Source organism: Balaenoptera physalus (genome assembly GCF_965194825.1).
Source record: "Balaenoptera physalus genome assembly, chromosome: 13".
Lineage (NCBI taxonomy): Eukaryota > Metazoa > Chordata > Mammalia > Artiodactyla > Balaenopteridae > Balaenoptera > Balaenoptera physalus.
In genome coordinates this window covers 38,417,202-38,438,032 of record NC_138892.1, presented here as the reverse complement: position 1 = coordinate 38,438,032, position 20,831 = coordinate 38,417,202, and the positions used below count along the sequence as shown (strand labels likewise).

The 20,831-nt window shown below is 34.2% G+C and overlaps 1 protein-coding gene across 6 annotated transcripts in view; it reads left to right on the top strand.

Moving 5' to 3' along the window:
- The window catches only part of ACSS3 (acyl-CoA synthetase short chain family member 3), a 148,239-nt gene that overhangs the window by 58,544 nt on the left and 68,864 nt on the right, over window positions 1-20,831 (top strand). For all 6 annotated transcript variants that reach the window (XM_082418964.1, XM_082418961.1, XM_082418962.1 and 3 more), the window contains 3 exons: window positions 523-663; window positions 9,385-9,465; window positions 9,546-9,641. In XM_082418964.1, the coding sequence (XP_082275090.1) occupies window positions 523-663; window positions 9,385-9,465; window positions 9,546-9,641 (318 nt within the window). The remainder of the gene's footprint in view (window positions 1-522; window positions 664-9,384; window positions 9,466-9,545; window positions 9,642-20,831) is intronic.

Below are 20,831 nucleotides of genomic sequence, written 5' to 3'. Positions count from 1 at the left end.
GGGGAGGTGGATGGGAGGGAGGTCCAAGAGGGAGGGGATATATATATACATATAGCTGATTCACTTCGTTGTACAGCAGAAACTAACACAACATTGTAAAGCAACTATACCCCAATTAAAAAAAATAAAGTGTGTGTTTCAGGTCAAAAAGAAAATAGAAGTTAGCTTATAAAGGTGTTAGTGTACATGCATTTATAGAAGCATGAACCTCTGCTAGTTAAGCTCTGACTTGATGAAATCATGCCTGCATCATATTGAATTTCTTAAGGATATCTCTAGGTTTGAATAAAACATTTTCTGTTGTAAGTTTAGTTGAAGCCAACATCAAACTGTTGGATTGTTTTATGAACATTTATCTTAACTCGTGACCCTGAGATACTGAGTCATAAGTCTGATATTTAGTGCTCTATAGGCCTAGATTTCAGTCAGATGCTCAGACTAATATAGATTTAGCTACTCTCCAGTGTTCTTCTGATTTAATCTCCTTTGTTCAGTGCATATTCCTATATTTTTGCTTTGTAGGAGCCGGTTCCTTTGGCTCCAGGTCGTGACCTTGATTGGGATGAAGAGATGGCAAAAGCACAGTCACATGATTGTGTTCCTGTTCTTTCCGAACATCCGCTGTATATTCTTTACACATCTGGAACAACGGGGTTGCCAAAGGTATGCACTATCTTAGGGATACTTATAGTAGCAGATTTTTTTGCACCGAGAATATTTGACTACTGACTGAAAGTACTTTCTATCTTAAAGACATATTGTGTCTAAATATATAAAAATATTCATTATGTTTAATGTCAAATGCTTTGTCCTTATTTCTTTCAGAATCTTCACAAATATCAGCAATATTCAATTGCTTTAGTAAGCTGTTAAAATTAATATATATTTGATTGAATATCAGTTGGTTTAATAAAATTTTATAAAATATATTTTAAATGAAATATTTTTATTTTTTAAATTGAGGCATAACTTTCATACAATATGAAAACTGATTTTTGATTTAGAGGAATTCAATTTATCGTTAAAAATGAAACTTTGAGAATTGGCCTAGACAGTCTGAACAACAGGGGATTTATCCAGGGGATTGAACTATTTGATTTGCAGCACTGAAGACACTCAAGGATTTTTTCAAGTCTTTTACCCTGAAAGGTGTTTTCACAAAACAAAGTCAAAAGTGTCAATAATCCTGAATGTGTCAGATACCAAACAAATACCACTTTTGCCTAGTATCTCTAAATAATACTGTTTTTTTCATATAACTTCATAAAGACTTGTGATATCATCTTCCTATTCATCTTTATTAAGGAGTTCAATATTCATTGAATCATAGAATGTTAGCAGGCAAAGGGACTTTTACAATCACTTGAATCCTATAGGGCATTGGCCTCTTTATTAATATTGGACCTCTGTAGCATCAGAATTCTGAAAAATTACCTGCTAACACTCTTAAAATAGTGATTCTGTTAGTTTAGATGTAAATAAAAGAAAATTAAGACTTAAGACGTTTTATATAAAATTCACTTGCTTGTGAAAAAGAGAACATTTGGTAGAGGGATATATTTTCTCTGAGTACAGAGACCATGTTTTATTACATTTTGGTCTACCATTGTGTTTTATATGTAGTTGGTACTCAAATTTTTGTTGAGTGCATAAATAAATTAATGCATATACATGAAGATATTTGTGTTGTTGTAGGATCAAAGCCCTATGATTTTTTAAGAACTCTGGTCATCTGAAAAATAAATATTTCTTATATTGCAGACTCTAAGATTTGTTTGTTTAAGCAGTCCAAATGATCTGCTGGATGCAATCCTTACCCTTCACTTTTTGCAATTCTGCATTATGCACCAGCCACATAGAGTCCAAATGAACGTTTGGTTGTAAAATAAAAGGGGACTCAGCAAGTTATAATCTAATATAAAAGTATCAGCATGAGATGAAACCACTGACCCTGAAAACATAGTATAACCTAACCAAATAAAAAAAAATCAATTTAGCTCCTTAAAAGGCTGAAGGAATCTTATAAAAACTTTTGTGCCACCTCAATACTTTAAATCACTGAAATTCACTGTGGCCTGGATGGGGATCCTTATGAGAGGGCCGAAGAAGAGCTTGTCATCAACTCAAAGCTGACTCACTTAGTGTAGTAGAAATAAAATAAAAGTAATATACAGGGCATTAAATCTGAAAAATGGTGGTTCCAAATAAGGAAGAAACCTAGCTATTCCAGGTTTTCTCTGGGTCAAGAAGTTCTTTGTGGGATTCCTAGATGCCCAAACTGAAGATTGTTTGATGTCTTAATCATCTTCATTTTCCTTGTAATGTAGTACCATCCTGAAGATAATCTATTTCTATAGATTGGAGAAGGATTTAATTGTTTGGAGATTTCTATTCACATTGAATTTAGCTCAATTCAGTATGCATTATTGAGTGTTCATTAGGTGCTAAAAGAGATAAAAATGTGAGTAAACCACATCCCCTTCAGCATAGTGGGATTGCAATATATATCAACACAGATAATGTAAGATAGTCTGTGATCCTTGCCCTAAGAGGGCAACCCTACTTCTTGCTTTCTTGAAGAAAAGATGAGATTGGATGGTGTCTGAAGGATTAAATTCCATTAATCCAACAAAGATTACTGAGTACCCAAATATATATCTGTCTTTTAGAAGTTTACATTCTATGGCTAGACACAGGAAGTAAACAAATAAAGAACTATGCAATCTGCGATGTGTTATGAAGAAAAATAAAGCAGAGTAAGGGTATTAGAAAGAGTGGGAGTGCTGTTTTATCAGGGAGATGTCAGGGAAAGCACTTAACATTTGAAGGATGAATAGAACTTCTTCATCAGGTGACATAATGGGGAGGAGGGCATGCCAGGTAGATTGGGTCGACATAAGCAAAGGCAGGAGTTTGTAAGGAGGGTTCCAGGATGGCTAGTGCATTTGGTGCAGATAAAGAAGAGAAATGGCCAGATATATAGGCAGGGGCCAATTGCTGAAAATTGAGCCAAGAAATTTCGTTTATATACTGTATGTAAGGAATGGAGAGCACTAATGCTTCTTAAGAAAGAGAGAAAAATATGAAGGAAGGTAACCCTTGCAACATTTTGTTGAGCAGATAGGCAAATACACATAATGGAAACAAGGAGATTGGTTTTTCAGGCTGTGTTTAGTTTAGGACCTTACTTAGGACAGCAAACTTATTAGGGAACAATCAGATTTGGTTCAAGGGTAAGAGTAAGGCAGAGGAGGAGTCCAAGACCTTGAACCTGAGAACATAGAAGAGTGGTTTCGAATATTTACTAAAGTAGAAACAAAGTAAAATGGTTTGGGGCTGAGAAAACTAGGAGGTTTTGGACATATTGAGTATGATGTATCCTTGGGACATTAACATGGAGATGCCCAGCCAGTAGCTGGAAGTGAAAGAATACATCCAAGAATACATCTGGATTTGCAGATAGACCCTTGGAACGTCATTGGTTGTAGAGGAATGGTGTTTAAATCATGGGAATGAGTAGGTTTTACAGAGTAGGACATGCAGAATGGCAAGACAAAGTAGTCGTTTCTCAAGGTCTTTCAGAAACATTTCCCTTAACCCTCCAGTGGACTTCAGAATTTCAATTGCATTGAAATTATATGTTGCCAACAAATATTTATGCCACTTATTTTATTCTACTTTTTAATATATTACTTTTTATTTACTTATTTTCATAACATTGTATGTTCTCTGAGGTCTTAGAATATATTTCATACATCTCTGAATCCACTATGGCACTAACCTTAGAATGGGGCCATGGTAGATCATCTGAATATTTGTTAAATAATCTCCTACTTTTCCAGTTAGCTCCCAGATGCCTTTTTTTAAAATTAAAATATAGCTGATTTACAATATTGTATTAGTTTCAGGTGTACAGCAAAGTGTTTCAGCTTTATGTATATATATATATGTATATATTCAGTTATATATATATATATTCTTTTTTAAGATTCTTTTCCATTATAAGTTATTACAAGATATTGAGTATCCAGATGCCTCTTTATTCATAAGATTCTCACTTCATTTTTGGTAGGCATAATCAGAATTAATAGGACCTGAATTTTTAATATTGGGATTCCCAGAATAAAAGTACAGGAAAGATGAGCACACATGCATTTACAAAGCATTTAAATATAAATTTCATGTCATCATATAATTTGTTTTCTTGATCTTTGATCTTCATGAGGAAAAATAATGTTGTGAGCCCATAAAAATATTCTGCTTAAAAATGCTCTTTTCTCATAGGCACATATAAGACACACACAATGCAGTCTGTTTTTTGGTTAGAATTTTCAGATATATCTAGGGCATATTTGCATCTCTGCATCTGCCAACCCTGGATTTGTCAGGTTGTTATATGACAGGTTAATCTGTTAGCTGCTGCACATATTCTAGCAACCACAGCTGAGCTGCTTTGCATACATTTCTGTCCAGTTGTACACTTTTATCCTGTTTGGTTTGGGTACCTATATTCAGGTTACTTCAAGGAACTACACAATAGAAGAATCCCTCATCTGGATGGGGTGTCGTTTTGGGAGTGGGAGATTTAGTGATGGTCATATTTATCTTCTTCCGGCTTGCTGTCATGGAGGTATGGAGATAACCCCCAAAAACAAAAAAATTAGTGCCAAAGGAGCACAGGGGAAAAGAAACCAAAAGCAAAGAATTAGAAAAGAAGGCATGACAGGAAGGTGGTAGATAAGTCCTTTGTCCTGATGTGAATTTATATAATTTACATTAACTTTTATTCCTACGTGTTAGGTGACTTATTCATATTCTATACTGTAAAAGAAAATAAGAGAAAGTCAAATTAAAAAACCTGTAAACTTTTTTTTTTTAAATCTGTGGTACAATTCTTGCAGGTAAAATGCTGCATTTGCTACAACTTTGCCCCTTATCTCACAGTTGTTCAGACCAATAAAAAATTATACTGCTGCTAAAGTATCCTCCATAGGGGCAGCTTCAGAGTCATTGTCTTGTCTACAGCAAGAGATTTTATGTTTGATGAAATATACCAAATGGAATCATTCCATTTCTACTAATATGATTCATTAAATTCTGAAGGTTTCAGGGTTTCTCTTGAACAAAGAAGAATGTTTTTAAAAAATTATAGTTTTCGTATATGTGCTTATTCATTTAACTGTTCACTCTTTTAATCAGTCGGAAAATGTATTATCTGCCTATTCTATGCTGAAGACACAAAAGCATTCTTATGGTGCCCAGAGTGGTGGAGAAGACTTAGCAGTAGGTGGATGTTGTTAGAGCTCAGAGGCTTAGAGAAGTTTGCAGGTCTTGGGGCCATGAAAGAGGAAGGAGAGGCTTTTCACACAAACCTAGTGGGTTTGGATGGCTTCCAGAAGAGGTGACACTTTCACAGTGTTGTTAAGTACTTGTGTGATCAAGTAGGAGCTAACCAGGTTCAGAAAAGGGGTGAGGGTGCATTCTAGGAAGAGGGGATATCACGTGTAAAACCACTATAAGAACGAGAGTATTGTTGGTTTGTTGAATTTTTTAAGTAAGCAGAACCATACCTCATACTTTTCAACTCACTGACTCCAACTGTTCTTTGGTGATAGATTTCTTTTCTTCAGGTATATTTTTGTTTCCTCTTTCTTCTTGTTTTGTTTTTACTTAATTTGCCAGACTGAATTGAAATGTATATATCAACATACATACAAAGCATAGGCATATACACGTGTACATATAGACATATACGCATATGTATTTACATATGTATGTGTGAATGAATATCTATTTTATGTATGTAAATATGTATATTTGTCTTGTACAAGTCTTTATTACAGAGTAGGGTGATAGAGGGGCTCAACTTAGGAAGTATGAGGTTTTGTCGGTTACTCTATCTAGACTTCTCTTACCTGAATATTTTGAGATTTGCCATTCAGATTTTTATAGATCTACTAAAAAACATTTTAAAGACTCCCAAACTCTTAATCTTACCACACATCTCAAACTTCCTTTCTCTTCTACTACAACTGATGTTATTTCAACTGTATTTTTTTTTTAATTGTGGCAACCAAACAGTACACATTTGATACAGACATGTTTTCTGTTTTATGTTAATGGCCCCATTTATAATATTTCGTGGCTTTCCTTGTCTTCAAAGGCAGCTCATTAAACTGGAAATCATAAAGAACCACCTGTGATAACTGCCGTCCCATTCCTGGATGATGAATAATCAGCCTTTAGTTTCACTTGTAGGGACTGAATTTTTAAAATACCCATATACATTAAAAGTGTTTTGTTTAAAGAGCACCTGTCTATTCTGAGAGAGATAGAATTCACTTTCATGTCTTTATTAGGGACATGGAGTGTTAGTCCCACCTGGATGTTTTTCAAGTTCTCCAGAAGACTTGAAGTATTATGGCTGATCCTACAAAAACTAGAACAGTGTATTGGCAGGTTACAGGACTTTTCTGAAAATATATTAGATCATCTATTTTTACTTTTAAGGTAGATAGGGTGTAAGTACATAAAGTAACATATTCAAAAGAGTGAAATGCAGCATGCTTGTGTTTTAGGGGTAAGCACTGATGTTGAATAATATTTATATCTCATACTCAAGACTTCAAACATACTTCAAAATGCCATTTTTTTGTTTCTGATTAATTTTGCATACTAGAGTATAATGATTTGTAGGTGTTTTTGAGCATGGTTTATGTATTTTCGGAGGCTGAACAGGGTTTATCTTTTGCATTTTAATTATCATTACCTGGAAAATATGATTACAGACAAGAAATGCTTTATCATCTTAATGTTAGTCACATATTAATATTATAATAAAGAAACTCTCTTTTTAAAACTAATCTTTCAGTTTTTTTACTGTTGAACTTCTTATAAAAGATCTACATGGAGAATGTGAAATTATGCAGTTTTATTTTCTACGCCATACCAAATACCCGGTAAATTGAAAACTGTCATCTGATATTTCATATCAATAATCTATATTAATGAATAAAAAAAAGTCTGAAGAAAATTTTTATACTCATTCTTTAAAAAAATAAAAATAAGTGGATATCAAAGACCAATGATAAACAGACATGACTTTTCTGTCTCCTGTAGCTCCACTTTAGTTGTTTTTAATGAGAATGTTCGACGATAACCTCTAAATTTTTAACATTTCTGCCTTTTGTGTGGTATTACCACAGGGAAAAATTAAAAAAAAAACAGTAATTGCTAGAATTAAGGAAATAATTTTGTTAGGAGGACATTAAATTCTAGCCTGTATAATTTTATATACTTTTTCATGTATGGTCTCATTTTTACGTCTAACTTTTTTGGGGTCACATGGATTTAGGTAGCCACCATTTTACAGACAAAGCAACATTGGTAAATAACCTCTAAAGAAGGGTTCACTTGAGAGGCAAACAGAAATTTGATAACCTATCCTTTAAAATATCTTCTAAGTTTTACAAGTGAATTACTACTCATTTATTTTCTCCTTAGCCTTTTATTCCTTTCTATAACTTCCAGTTGATTGATCTTACCCTCATTTAATATAAAAATTTACCCATTTATAATGATATTTAGAATTATTTATAAAAATGACCTCTAAATGCAGGGACAGGCAGGTGAAGAGAAATTCTAAAACATCTTAAGTGAAATCATGACTGACATTAATTATCAAAGAATATGGATAGCATATTGTCTATGGAAAAACTTCACATTTTATCCTCTACCAAACGAATAAAAATTTTTAGAAAAGAGTGTTTGCAAGTTGATTAATATCAAATTCATCAAGGTATTGAACTATAGGAAAAGACCTTCTCAATAGGACAAACAAATTAGCAAAATGGGTGGAAGACCATACAGCATATACTCGGTAAAGAGCTGCTCAGTTTACGTGGGAAAATGCATGTGTGAAATTTACTGGCAGGGGCTTAGGATTTCTAATACTCCCAAGGTGATCAAGAGAGCCACCTGCATGCTAACCATGTCATACAACCTAGAAAGTACCCATCAAATGCCAACAAAGTTGCCTGTGATGTTTGCCAAGAGACCAGATAAAATGTATTCCACAGTTTGATACCTATGTTTTATTAGTGGTACCTGAGGAGAGCAGCAATTTTAGTAACAAACAGAAAGTCAATTTCTTTTTCATTCTCCTGATTCATGTATGTGTGTTACAGTTACAGAACTGTTCCAAAAAAGTTCAACTAGTAGCACATTCGTTAATTAGGACCATGTGTGCCCTTTCAGGTAAAATAATTATCTTCTTCACAAAGCAGTTCTAGTTGCTCTACTGAGAGGTGCTTGAAAATACTTGTGAGTGAAATATAACATATTTCTTAGCAAGCATTCACCTTCTTGCTCTGAATAGTCACATCATTAAGTCTTTTTGAGCCAATGATGATTAATGTTTATAGTGAAGCAATAAATGAAATTAATTATTAAATTTACTATCAGTTATTATTTATGATAACTCTTATGCTCAGTTTTCAAAAATTAATCTTATATTAACATTGAATATGTTCACTGTCAAGGATAGCTGCTAGAAACTTTAGTACTGTGGTGTTAACAATCCCTACTTTTGCCCAAATGTAATAAAAGGAAAATCTGTCAGCCTTAGATCCAGCTCATCAGGATTGATTCCTCAGAGTTTGAGAATTCATCACTAAAGAACTGCTCAGCTCTGATACTGTGATAGTGTGACCACAAGGGTAGCATTGTATTAAGAATCCAGTTAGAATATGACTGTTTCCTCTAAGCATCCTGTTATTATTTAATAATATTAAGGAATAAACATCCTTATAGTAGTCTGTATCTTAGGCACACAGCTACCTTTGACATTTCTGTGCACTTAATTTTGAGAGTTTCCATTTTTGTTCTGGAAATATGTGTGAAAATGTAATTGTTGAAAATTTCATGCTAAGTCTTTGTTTTTTTTTTTTTTTTGGCCGTGCGCAGCGTGCAGGATCTTAGTTCCCCGACCAGGGATCGAACTCATGCCCCCCAAGGTGGAAGCACAGAGTCCTAACCACTGGACTGCCAGGGAATTCCCTGTAATGTTGATAATTTATGTTACCACTGGAAATTTTTTTTATTGCATGTGATTCCGTGAAATCATGTTTTCTTTAGAAGGTCCAGAATGGTCTGTGAGAATGGATTCTACAAATGGACTGATACGGACAAATTATTCTGTTTTTATTATTGGAGGAGCCAAAGAAATAGTGATTCAGATACAATTATATGAAAGCCAAAGTTATTTATAGCTTATAGAATATGAAATACTTTAAACAGGAACTTTTCTTAAGTGGACAGTATGAAGAGAGAGAATCTTTTAACACACTGTCTATTGATTTTAATTTCACCTTTTCTCTTCTTTAGGGTGTGGTGAGGCCCACTGGAGGATACGCTGTAATGCTTAACTGGTCAATGTCTTCTGTATATGGACTTAAACCTGGAGAGGTAATTATGGTTTTAAATTCACATTACATGACATTTCTCTGATTAAGATATATGCATTTTATTATCTTCTTTTTGTTTAGGTGTGGTGGGCAGCTTCTGACTTAGGCTGGGTTGTCGGACATTCCTATATCTGTTATGGACCTCTTCTACATGGAAACACAACAGTTTTATATGAGGTAATAAAATAAAATTAATACCACATATACATAATATTAATTTTACTAAAAGTTTTAGAGAAATAGTCCTAAGTAGGAAATGAAAATTGAATGGGGGCAGAGGACGTTTTTATGTCTTCTTCCAGTTATTTCTTAAGAGAAAGAAATATATATTTAGAAAAAAATAAACAACTATTTAAATTGTGTTGAACAAAGACATAAAAATTATATTCTGAAAAATATACACTAACAAGCTTGATGTCTATCCCTTTCTAGAAAATATTACTAGACTGATACTGATTTAGAGTCTTAGAAAACAGCCATCATAAAACAAGCAACAGAGATTCACCTCTTTGTATTCTTATAGGATTAATGGATTTCAAATACGTGGTTTCTTGATTTTAGCTAGACATTTTTGGTAGTTTCTGATGATTGCTATATGTATAAGGGAGAGAATCATAGACTGATCAGATTCATAGCTGAATAAATAACTGCTTTAGATTCTGTTGCATGGACTAATGTTACCCAGGAATAATATTTTTGTGTGTATGTTGGAAAATTCTGCTCTTATGCCTATTCTATTTAATTTTAGCAAATGCCTTATATAAATAGTTAAAACACATACCTATCAGATATGTAGGAGATCAAAATTTGAGAGGGATAGCAAATTGGTGGTTTGCTAAATCAGTATACAAATGATCTTGGACTTTTGGGATAAAAAACACAAGATGGGAAAATATGGAAATCTTTACAATCTTATATTTATATTAAAAATAATTGCAAAAATGAAGTAAGGGAAACTTGAGTTGGTTGCAGTTTATGTGGTTAAATACCTGTGTATTATGAGTTCAAACATGAGCGGCTGATAGGACTGCTTTAAAAAAATACTCACCATATGCAGTGTTGTAATCTTATTTTATTTTTCCACACTTGGAAATCTGTGTTCAGTTTAATGAGGAGGAGAAAAAACCATTACCTTTTAGAAAGAATTTGGATGAAAGGGACCAGGGTGAAAATGTCATACAAGAAAGAGATGAAGGAATTGTGAATGGTTAGTCTGATAAAAATAATATATTTAGTGTGCATGTATGTTAAGTATCTTTTGACATTTAAAGAGTTGCCACATATAAAGGAAGTAGTGTAGTAATGTGGAGTTCCAGAGACTATCTTTCGGAAATAATCAGAGAAAATTTAACTGTCCGTTAGTAGAATAGGGAAGTTCTCAAATAGGAGGCTCTCTTTCACTTAAAGTCTGTCAACATCAAGAAAGAAATTTGAAGAAGGGAATTTTTTATGCGAGGTGTGGATAATAGTATTAGATGATGTCAAAGTTCTTTACAATCTTAAAATTCTTTAACTCAATGATTCTGAAAAAATTAGAGACTATTCTTGATCTTCATGGAAGTCTCCTAGTCCCAGTCACCATTTAAAGACATGAGTGTTTCTTCATTTTCAGCTGGCTGGTTTTCTGTCTCTGAATGCTCAGAGATACTAAGGCAGACTTTGACACAAGTATTAAGCCATCATGCACTACTTCACATATTTTGTACTATGCCTTTGTCCTTTGTAGACTTAACATGCACTGTGGTGTTTGTAATAATTAAAACATAAAATAATCTTGACACATCTGTCCCATACCAAAATCCTTGCAATAGAATAAATGTTTTTATTAAAATAATAATTCCCCTTGAAGTAAACAAAATAAGCCTCAACACTGAATACTTATAATGAATTGTGAAATTGCTAACATAAAGTGACAAAGCCAAAGGTGCCATTATATTGAAAAGTATTTATATTTATAAGTATGAATCTGCCTTTAGAACTGAAGTACATGGAATTTTTGTGCATTTACCATTGGCCTTTTTATATTTCTCAAGTTTATTTAAAACATGACTTTAACACCATGCAAGGGGCTCCGTTGTTTGTCTTTATCTTGGAATGATGTGCTCAAGAACATTGTAGATGCTCTAAAAGTATTTGTTGTACAAAAGAGTGATCTTTTTTTTAACCTTTTAAACCTTATCTCTGCACTCTGGTTTCTTTCCTGCGACTTGTAAACATCTTCAATTCTCTCTGATCACAAAACAAAGCCTTTTAGACTTTTGCACATTTCTAGATATCCCATCTTTATATTCTTCTCCACTAAGTTCCTTGAAAAAATACACTTCCCATACTGTGTGAACTTTATATTCTTCCAGTTATTGTTCATCTCACTGAAGTCTGGTTTCTCTCCACATTGCTTTATAAAGCTGCTGTATCAGAGGTGAAGAGTGACTTCATAAATGACAAAGTCAAAGGGCCCCCTTCAGTTTGATTTTATTTTTTCTCTCAGTGGCATCAACCCTGCTGACTGAAGGTAATTCTCTCTGTTTTCTTGAGCCCCCTGCCCTTTTGCTATTGTTCAGGCTGTTTCTTTTGCCTGGCATGACTTTCCCTCTCTCTTTCCTTGTTTGGTTAATTCTACCTATCCTTGTAGACTCTGATTAGATGTAATCATCTCTTGGAAAATTTCCTCATAGTCTTTGGCTGTGCTCGGTTCCCCTTTTGTGGTTCCGTTGCCCTCCCCGAACATATGTCTGTTAGTGAGCTGACCACACTGTCCTGAATTTATACCTAGTAAAGTGTGGGAGCCTCAAAAACCAGTCTCAGCATAGTGCAGAGTACACACTAAACACTTAATAAATGCTTATAGAACTAAATTGTATGCTACTCCTCTGTTCTCTTTCTACCACTCTGACAGCTTGTCCTCCTTTTCCTTTCTTAGTTTCTTTTACTTTGATTCTAAACATTGGGGATTAATACGGTCTTGTTCTTAGCCCTCTTTTCCCATTCTGCTTATATTTCCTAGATAATCTCCATGCAGTTTGATTTGAGTATTACTAATTAAACCAAGGCTCCCAACTCCTCCTTTCTATATCTGACCTTCCTGCTAAGCATCAGCTTATTATTAGGCACCTTCAGATGGCCCAGGCATCCCTTATGCTCAAGACAATGTGAAATGAACTCAGTATCTCCTCTCTTTCCTGCAAAGACATTGCTTTCCATATACTCTACAGTGTTGTTAATGTTACCTGCATTCACTCAGTCATCCAAACTAAGAATCAAGAAGTGATTCTAACTTCATTCTCCTTACATATCATAACCTATTGCTCATTACATTCTACTGAATTTACATTTTAGTACCTATCAAAAGTGTCCTCTTGTTTCCATGTCTCCTGCTGTATGTTCAAGGCTGATAGTTTAGCTAGTATGTTGTTGACTGGTGTGTATTCTGTGGTTGGCTTCTGATCTCACTTGTGTGGTGCCTATCCTTTCCAGTTGTATATTTCAGATAGCCAGTCTAGAGAATGTTCTAACAAATACTCCTGCCTTCAGAAGTCCTTCCAGGCCATCTCTACCCAAACTTCAATTTCTGAGCTCTCCTCACTTACAATTATCTATCTAAAATGCAAAGGCCAAGATAGAACTTCATTGCTTAAAATTTTTCACAGGGTTGAGTTCTGCCTCCAGGAAGATAGAGATGATATACTTTTCTCTATTCCTCCCACTAAGTAGAACTAAACATTTTAGGTGTTATGTCTAAAACAAACATAAGACTGAAAGGTGGAGAGAAGAAGGAAAACTGTCTTTAGGGACCTTGGGACTCAAGAAACAACATAATGATGAGAACTTGGGTTTTACTTTTCCTTCATATGTCTTAGATTTGTGTCTGAAGAAACTGGCAATCCAGAAATGCCAACAACTGCAGACCAAAAAAAAAAAAAAAAACAAACCTCCAAAAAGAAAAAAATAAAGCCTGATCTCTCAAGCCAAAGAATTAGGAAGGAGCATCGTAAGCAAGACATAAAACTTTTAGACGGCTCTACTCCAGATAAACGCCACAGAAAACTCCATAATCCCACCCCCACCACCAAACAGCAAAGGCTAAGTGGGAAGCTTAGACTTCCAAAATTGTCAGGCTTTAAGAAGGAGCCATAACCCTCCCTCTTCCCACAGGGTGGTGTCAAAGGAGTTTGACTAGGGAGCCAAGATTTTCATCCCTGTTAGGTTGTAATGAGGACCTCTTGAACTTGCAATGACAGTAGAGACCAAATAAGGAGGCTGGACTTATCCCCCTCACCTATCAGTAATGAGGTACCCCTTCCATTCTCCATTGGGATGGAGTCAGTAGAGGCCTAGTAGAAAGTCAGGACTTTCACCATCAATAACAAGACCACTTGTCTCTTCCCTGTGGTGTCAGTGGACGCCATGTTGGGAGCAGTAACAGGGAACCTTGTCCAGCCAGGGAGGTGCCATTGGAAGCCTACCGTTAGAACTAGAAGCAACACAGCAGTAACGAAGTGCATCTTCCCAACTGGGTATCAATGGAGGCCAAATGAGGAACCTGGATTTCTACCCTTACCTCTTCCTTCTTTGCTGGAGTGAAATCTAAGTAAGCCACTTTAAACAAGATTTAAATATGAGTTAGTCTCATAATATAATACAAAAAAATGTCCAGGATTTGATGAAAAGATCATTTCTCATACCAAGAACTAAAACGATCTCAAGCTGAATATGAAAAGAGAGTTGATAGATACCAATACTGAGATGACAGAGATGTTAGAATTATCTGACAAAGACTTTAAAGCAACTGTGGTAAAAATGCTTCAACAATTGATGATGAACATTCTTGAAACAATTGAAAAAATAGACAGTCACAGTAAAGAAATAAAAAGTTCCAGCAAAGATATAGATGCTATAACGAACAAACATATGGAAATTTTAGAACTGAAAAATACAATAACCAAGATAAAAACTCAATAGATGGGCTCAATACCAGCATGGAGGGGACAGAGGAAACAATTAATGCACTGGAAGAAGGAACAATAGAAATTACCCAATCTAAATAACAGAAAGAAAATAGACTGAAAAGAAAAAACTAACAGAGCCTCAGGGATATGTGGAATGATGACAAAAGATCTAGCATTTGTGACTTCAGTCATGGAAGGAAAGGAGAAAGAGAGTGGGCCTGAAAAAAGTACTCAAAAAAATAATGGAAAACTTCTGAAAACTTCTCAACTTCTCAAATTTGGCCAAAGATATACATCTATAGATTTAAGAAACTGAGCAAACCCCCAAACAAGATTACTCTAAAGAAATCCACATTCACACAAAAAAACCTTAACCTTCTGAAAATTGAAGGCAAAAGAAATAATCTTGAAAGTAGTGAAAGAGAAAGGATACCTTATCTGTAGGGGTAAAACCGTTTGAATGACAGGATTTTTTCAAATACTAGGGAAGCCAGAGGGAAGTGACACAATGTTTTTCAAGTGTAGAAAGAAAAGAACTGTCAATCCAGAATTCTATATTCATCCAAAATATACTTTGAGAATAAAGGAGAAATAAAGACATTCTCAAGATGAAGAAAAATTTAGAGAATTTGTCACCACTAGGCCTCCCCAAAAGGGACAGCCAGTGGCCAGTAATTAATGATAAAAGAGTATGTACTTCCCCTGATGTCTGAGAACAAAGCAAGGATGTCCACTCTTACCACTCTATTCAATATACTCCTGGAAGTTCTAGCCAATTTGATAAGGCAATATATGGAAACAAAAAGAGAAACATATCAGAAAGGAAGAAATAAAATTGTCTTTATTTGCAGATGGCATGATTGTCTATGTAGGAAATTATAAAACATATTTTAAAACCCATAATTAATAAGTGAGTTCAACCAGGTCTCAGGAGACAAGGTAAGCATGCAAACATCAATTGTTTTTCTGCATAATAAACACCTTTGGCTACAAAAGAGCAACATGAGGAGGGCTTGTAGAGATGGAACTGTCCTTTATCTTGATTATATCAATATCCTGATTGTGATATTAAACTATAGTTTTGCAAGATGTTACTGATAGGGAAAATTGTATTAAGGGTGCACGACATATCTCTGTATTATTTCTTACAATTCCATGTGAATCTACAATTATCTCATATAAAAAATATAACTAAAAAGTACAGAAAAGGCTTCAGGGAACTCCTGTCAAAGAACGTAATTCAAACTCATTTGCATGATACAAATGATCTATAGTCATCTGCCCTTTGCCTACCTCTAAAGTATGTCTCTTGTTCCTGGCCTCTAATTCAGCTTCCCACCCAACAATCCAGTCCTACTGGCACTTACATGAACAGAACTACCAGTGATTAAGTTGTTTCCTCTACTAAAATTCCACTTTTGTTCTGATCACGTAGCTGAGTGGCTCTTTTTCTTAAGGGATCAACTTAAATTTCATCTTCTCTCTGATATTTTCTTTGCCTTCCTCAGGCTGATTGAAGTTCTTTATATTTCTGTTATACCATCTAGATTCCTTTGATCTTGTAAATACAGTGCTGTGATACTGTAAACTCTTTGAGGGCAGGGAATGTTTGTCATTTATGTACCCCCAGTGTCCAGCACAGTGCCTTTCAGGAGGTAGGTAAAATTCGTTGTGTGAATGAACCATTTCTAAGCAGATTAATTGACAACTTGAACATGCAAAATGCCGGGAAAAAACTTGCTTGCTTGATTAATTAACACAAAACAAAGGTATAGAAGAGTCCTGACTTGTCACTAGGCCAGCAAGTGAAAAAAATCTTTATTAACCTCCACCAAATAATCGTCCCACATGTATCCCAATTTTAGTTGGATTACCAATTTAATGTTAGTATTATTTTATTTTAGTATTATTAGTATTTTTTATTTAGGAAACTAAAATCTCCCATTAAATAATAAAAATACATTCTTTACATAGTGAACAGAATAGCTTAGTAGATCATTCATACCTTCATAGGATTACCTTTTCTAAAGAGAAATAAAATCATATACAGTTGATCAAAGTTTTATTTTCATTCTTAATGAATTATAGTATTTCAAAGCTATAAATGAGGTAGACAGTGAATTGGTATCTGTGATAATATTTTTCCTTAATGATATATTTTAATTTAACAAAAATTGATATTCTGAAGTATTAAGAGATTTGCAGTTCATTTTGTGCCCAAATCATCTAGAGTACAGCAACCAGTTCATAAAACATTTCTCTTTTTATTGAATGCAAATGGTTCATGATATCTTATGAATAAATGACGAATGAATCCTTTTTTTCTCAGCAAAGTTAAAAAAAGTTATATTCTGGAATTTAATACAAATCTATAATTACAATGGCTGAAAAAAAATTGAAAATGGTTATAACTAAGTTGGATATTCAGTTTAACTTCTAAGTACATAAGAGTTACCCACTTGAAACAATCTGTGTTTCACCATAAAAGCTTACAGTGGATATTTAAATAAGGTTTTCTTTTTTGCCATAGAGGACATATAGCCCAACATCTGCAGGGTAAAAACATGTTGGAAATCCTGGTTGTCTGCTTTGGTTTTAGCTTCCTGATAACCACCAAATTTTCAACACATCCCTGTTTCTCTCATTAAAACAAACAAACAACAACCAAAAAACCCCACAAAAATCCTTGATTCTCTGTCCCCTTGCAGTTACAATACTCTCTTTTCATCTTTAAAGGCTTGCCTATACCCAATAGCTTCGTTTTCTAACCTAGAACTTAACTCTGCAATCCTCTCCAATTGGCCTCTGTCATCATCATTTCATAATAACAGCTTTTTGATAATTTCCCTAGTGACCTCTATTTTTTCAGATGCCAATGGACATTTTCAGTCCTCTTCATACTTGACTTTTCAACATTTGAAAGGGTTGACTTTCACTCTATCTTAGTCACTTTCTTCCCTTCTAAGGCACAACATGCTCCTGTTTTTCTGAAGTTATTCTTATGCTCATTTCTGCTACAGTACTTTTCCTACTTGTTGCCTGAAATATATTCCTCTTATACTTTAGAGCACAGCCAAGTGTCACTTCCTGAGGGAAGCCCCCCTTGACCTCTCTGACTAGGTCAAATCTTTGTAGTCTCTCTTAAGCACCTTGGGTTTTTCCTTCCTGACTTGTGTCACAGTTGCCATTGCACATTAGTTTATAGGCTCCTTTGATTTATTTGCCCCTCTCTGTTCTGAACTCTGAGAGGGAAGCTATCATGTTAGTGTTTGCTCACCATCAAGTCTCAACTTTTAGCCTTGTTTTTGACACATTCTGAGTTCTCAATAAATATTTGTTAAATAAATGCCTGAATGAATATATCAGAAAAAAAAAACACAACAACTTCATTTGTAAGTAAGGACTTTCTTCCCTGAGAGAGGAAAAAGTAATTCTAACATCCTCCTTACTAGAGAACTTCATGAGCAACTTAAGTAATCCGTTATATTTTTTAATAAGCAAAGATTTAATTTTGTTCATTGACCTGGACATATTTAATGTATGCAATTCTGGAAGCCATATTGGACTGACCAATTAAAGTATGTAAACCAATTCTGAATCATTCAGTCCTTATTTTTGAGAGGAAGAAAACAAACAGTACCTTTCTATAAATTTATTTTATTAATGCATGCTGATTGAAACAGACCTATCCCTAGCAACATATGGACAAGGACATACTTGGTATAGAGGTTTTGTCAAAGAGGAAGAATGTAACAAACAGTACTTTAATATAGGAACTTTCATGTATAAACAAATTTAGCAACCTGCTGTGTGTATGAGGGCATGTGTGTGTGTGTGTTTGTAAATGGTGGTTATACTCATATGTTTTCTGGCCTCTCTCTTCTATTTCCTATTTGCCCCCTTTTTCAGAAGGCCTGGCATCTGCTAAATCAAAACCCAACCCTTCTTCTCAAGGGCAAGCAAATCCTCCTTGGTCCTGTCTTTCTCCTTATCTTTGCTTGGGTGCTAATGTACAAATATGTATCTTGTACACACATTTCAATTGCCTAGTACAATGGAACCCAGGCTTCCACAATGGTAGTGTGGCTGAACAAGAAACCAGCTTAGCTGACAAACATCTCATAGTAGTCCCTTATGATTCTTTTAATATCTGAGGCATCCATTATATTGTCTCCTCTTTCATTTCGGATTTTATTTATTTGAGTCTTTTCTCTTTTTTTCCTAGTTAGCCTAGCTAAGGGTTTGTCGATATTATCTTCTCAAAAAGATCAACTTGTAATTTTAATTTTTTCTATTGTTTTTCCATTCTCTGATTTACTTCTACTCTAGTCTTTACTATTTCCTTCCTTCTGCTAACTTTAGGCTTAATTATTCTTCTTTTTCTAGTTCCTTGAGATGTAAAGTTATTTTATCTGAAACCTTTCTTTTTTTTTATTGACAGCGTTTATCACTATAAATTTACCTCTTAGTATTGCTTTTGTTGCATCCCACAAGTTTGGTATGTTGTGTTCTCATTTCTTTTTGTCTCAAGATACTTTTAAAATTCTCTTTTGACTTCCTTATTGACCCAGTGGTAGTTCAAGAGTGTGTTGTTTATTTTCCATGTATTTGTGAATTTTCCTATTTTCTTACTGTTTTTGATTTCTAGTTTCATTCCACTGTGGTCAGAAAAGATACTTGGAATGATTTCCGTTTTCTTAAATTTGTAAAGACTGTTTTGTGACCTAACATATGATCTATCCTAGAGAATGTTTTGTATGCACTTGGGAAGAATGTATATTTTTCTGCTGTTGGGTAGAAAGATGTTGGCCAAGGGATACAAAGTTTTAGGTATTCATGATGATTAAGTTCTGGAGATCTAATGTACAGCAATGTGACTATAGTTAACAACACTGTTTTGCATACTTGAAATTTGCTAAGAGGGTAGATCATAAGTGTTCTTACCACACACACAAAGAAAAGAAAGAAAAAAGAAAATGGTAACTATGTGAGGTGATGAATATATTAATTAGTTTGTGGTGATTATTTGATGATGTATACATGTATCAAAATATCAAGTTATACACCTTAAATACATATAATTTTTGTTAATTACACCTCAACAAAGGTGTAAATGGAGAAAAATGATATAAAACTGCTTGTATATAAAAATAACACAAAATAAAATAGATTGTACTTTAAATAAAAAAGAAAAAGAAATCAATTTGGATAAGTTATTACCTAGAGTGGATTATTAGTTATTAGTCACCATAAATCTATCTTGGCATTAAATTATAAACCAGTTGGTATAATTGACCTTGATATGGCAATTGCCATTTTTATGTAATAACAGTCTCTTTGAAATCAAGGAATGAAAGCTTGCTTTCATTTTATATTTGTTTGCATTTCACAAATTGTTTATTTCATAGCAGCAAGCCATTTCAGTAAACTCTTTGGTATCCTCACTAGATTAACCAGGGCAGATGGTTGTCTGTTAATAATTCAAAAATTATCTTTGAAGATACGTACTACATTCTGCCTTCTCAGGCAATACATTAGTTAGAAGAAGTAGAGGATTTAAGATTCTGAGTTGTGTTGTAGTAGCATGGTCACTGGACTGGAAATATGAATATCCGTGTTACTTATCTTGCTCTGCCTTCATCTACCTGTATGACCCTGGACAAATGAATTCACCCTCCTTGGGAATTCTTCATCATTAAAGCTAGAGAATTGACACGTATTCTCCCAGCTCTTCACTTCTGTGAATCTTCTCCAAGTCAGTTGTTGTTTTTTTTTCTAGAATAAATATATTATTTGATAACATATTTTAATTTTTTAACTCTGGAATTAATTCCAATTTCTTTTCATAGTGAGTGATGCTCACCTTCCAAGCACATTTACTGAAGAAAGGTTTCATTCTAAAATAATGAAAATTTTTAACGTTTGAGAGGAAGCATGGAAGTTCAGACTTCCATAGCATGATTCCTGAAACTTCTACATATTAATTATTTGGCCTCAGACAAGTTACTTAACTGTTCTCAGCCTCAGTTTTCTCATCTATAAATATCACTATTAATAGTACCTTTCTTACATGGCATTAAATTGATTAATCCATTGAAATCCCTTAGGAGAGTTGCCAGGATATAATTGTACAATAAATATTAGAAATTATAAGCTACTATTATTATTCAAAACTATGAATTTTTTCTTTCCCAGAATAAAATTCTATAATATAAACACTAACCATTCATTCCCACGCAATCTGGCCATTGTAATGCTTGAATTTTCAGGTACTCACATTTCTCCTTTCAAAGTGTGTTTGTCCTCACAACTGTGAAGCAGCCATCAGAACACTAGAGGCTACTCCCTTTGGAGCCCATTAGTTCTCTTCTAAGCACCAGGCAAAGGAATCAGCACACAGAGATGTGTTGATCCTGCTCCT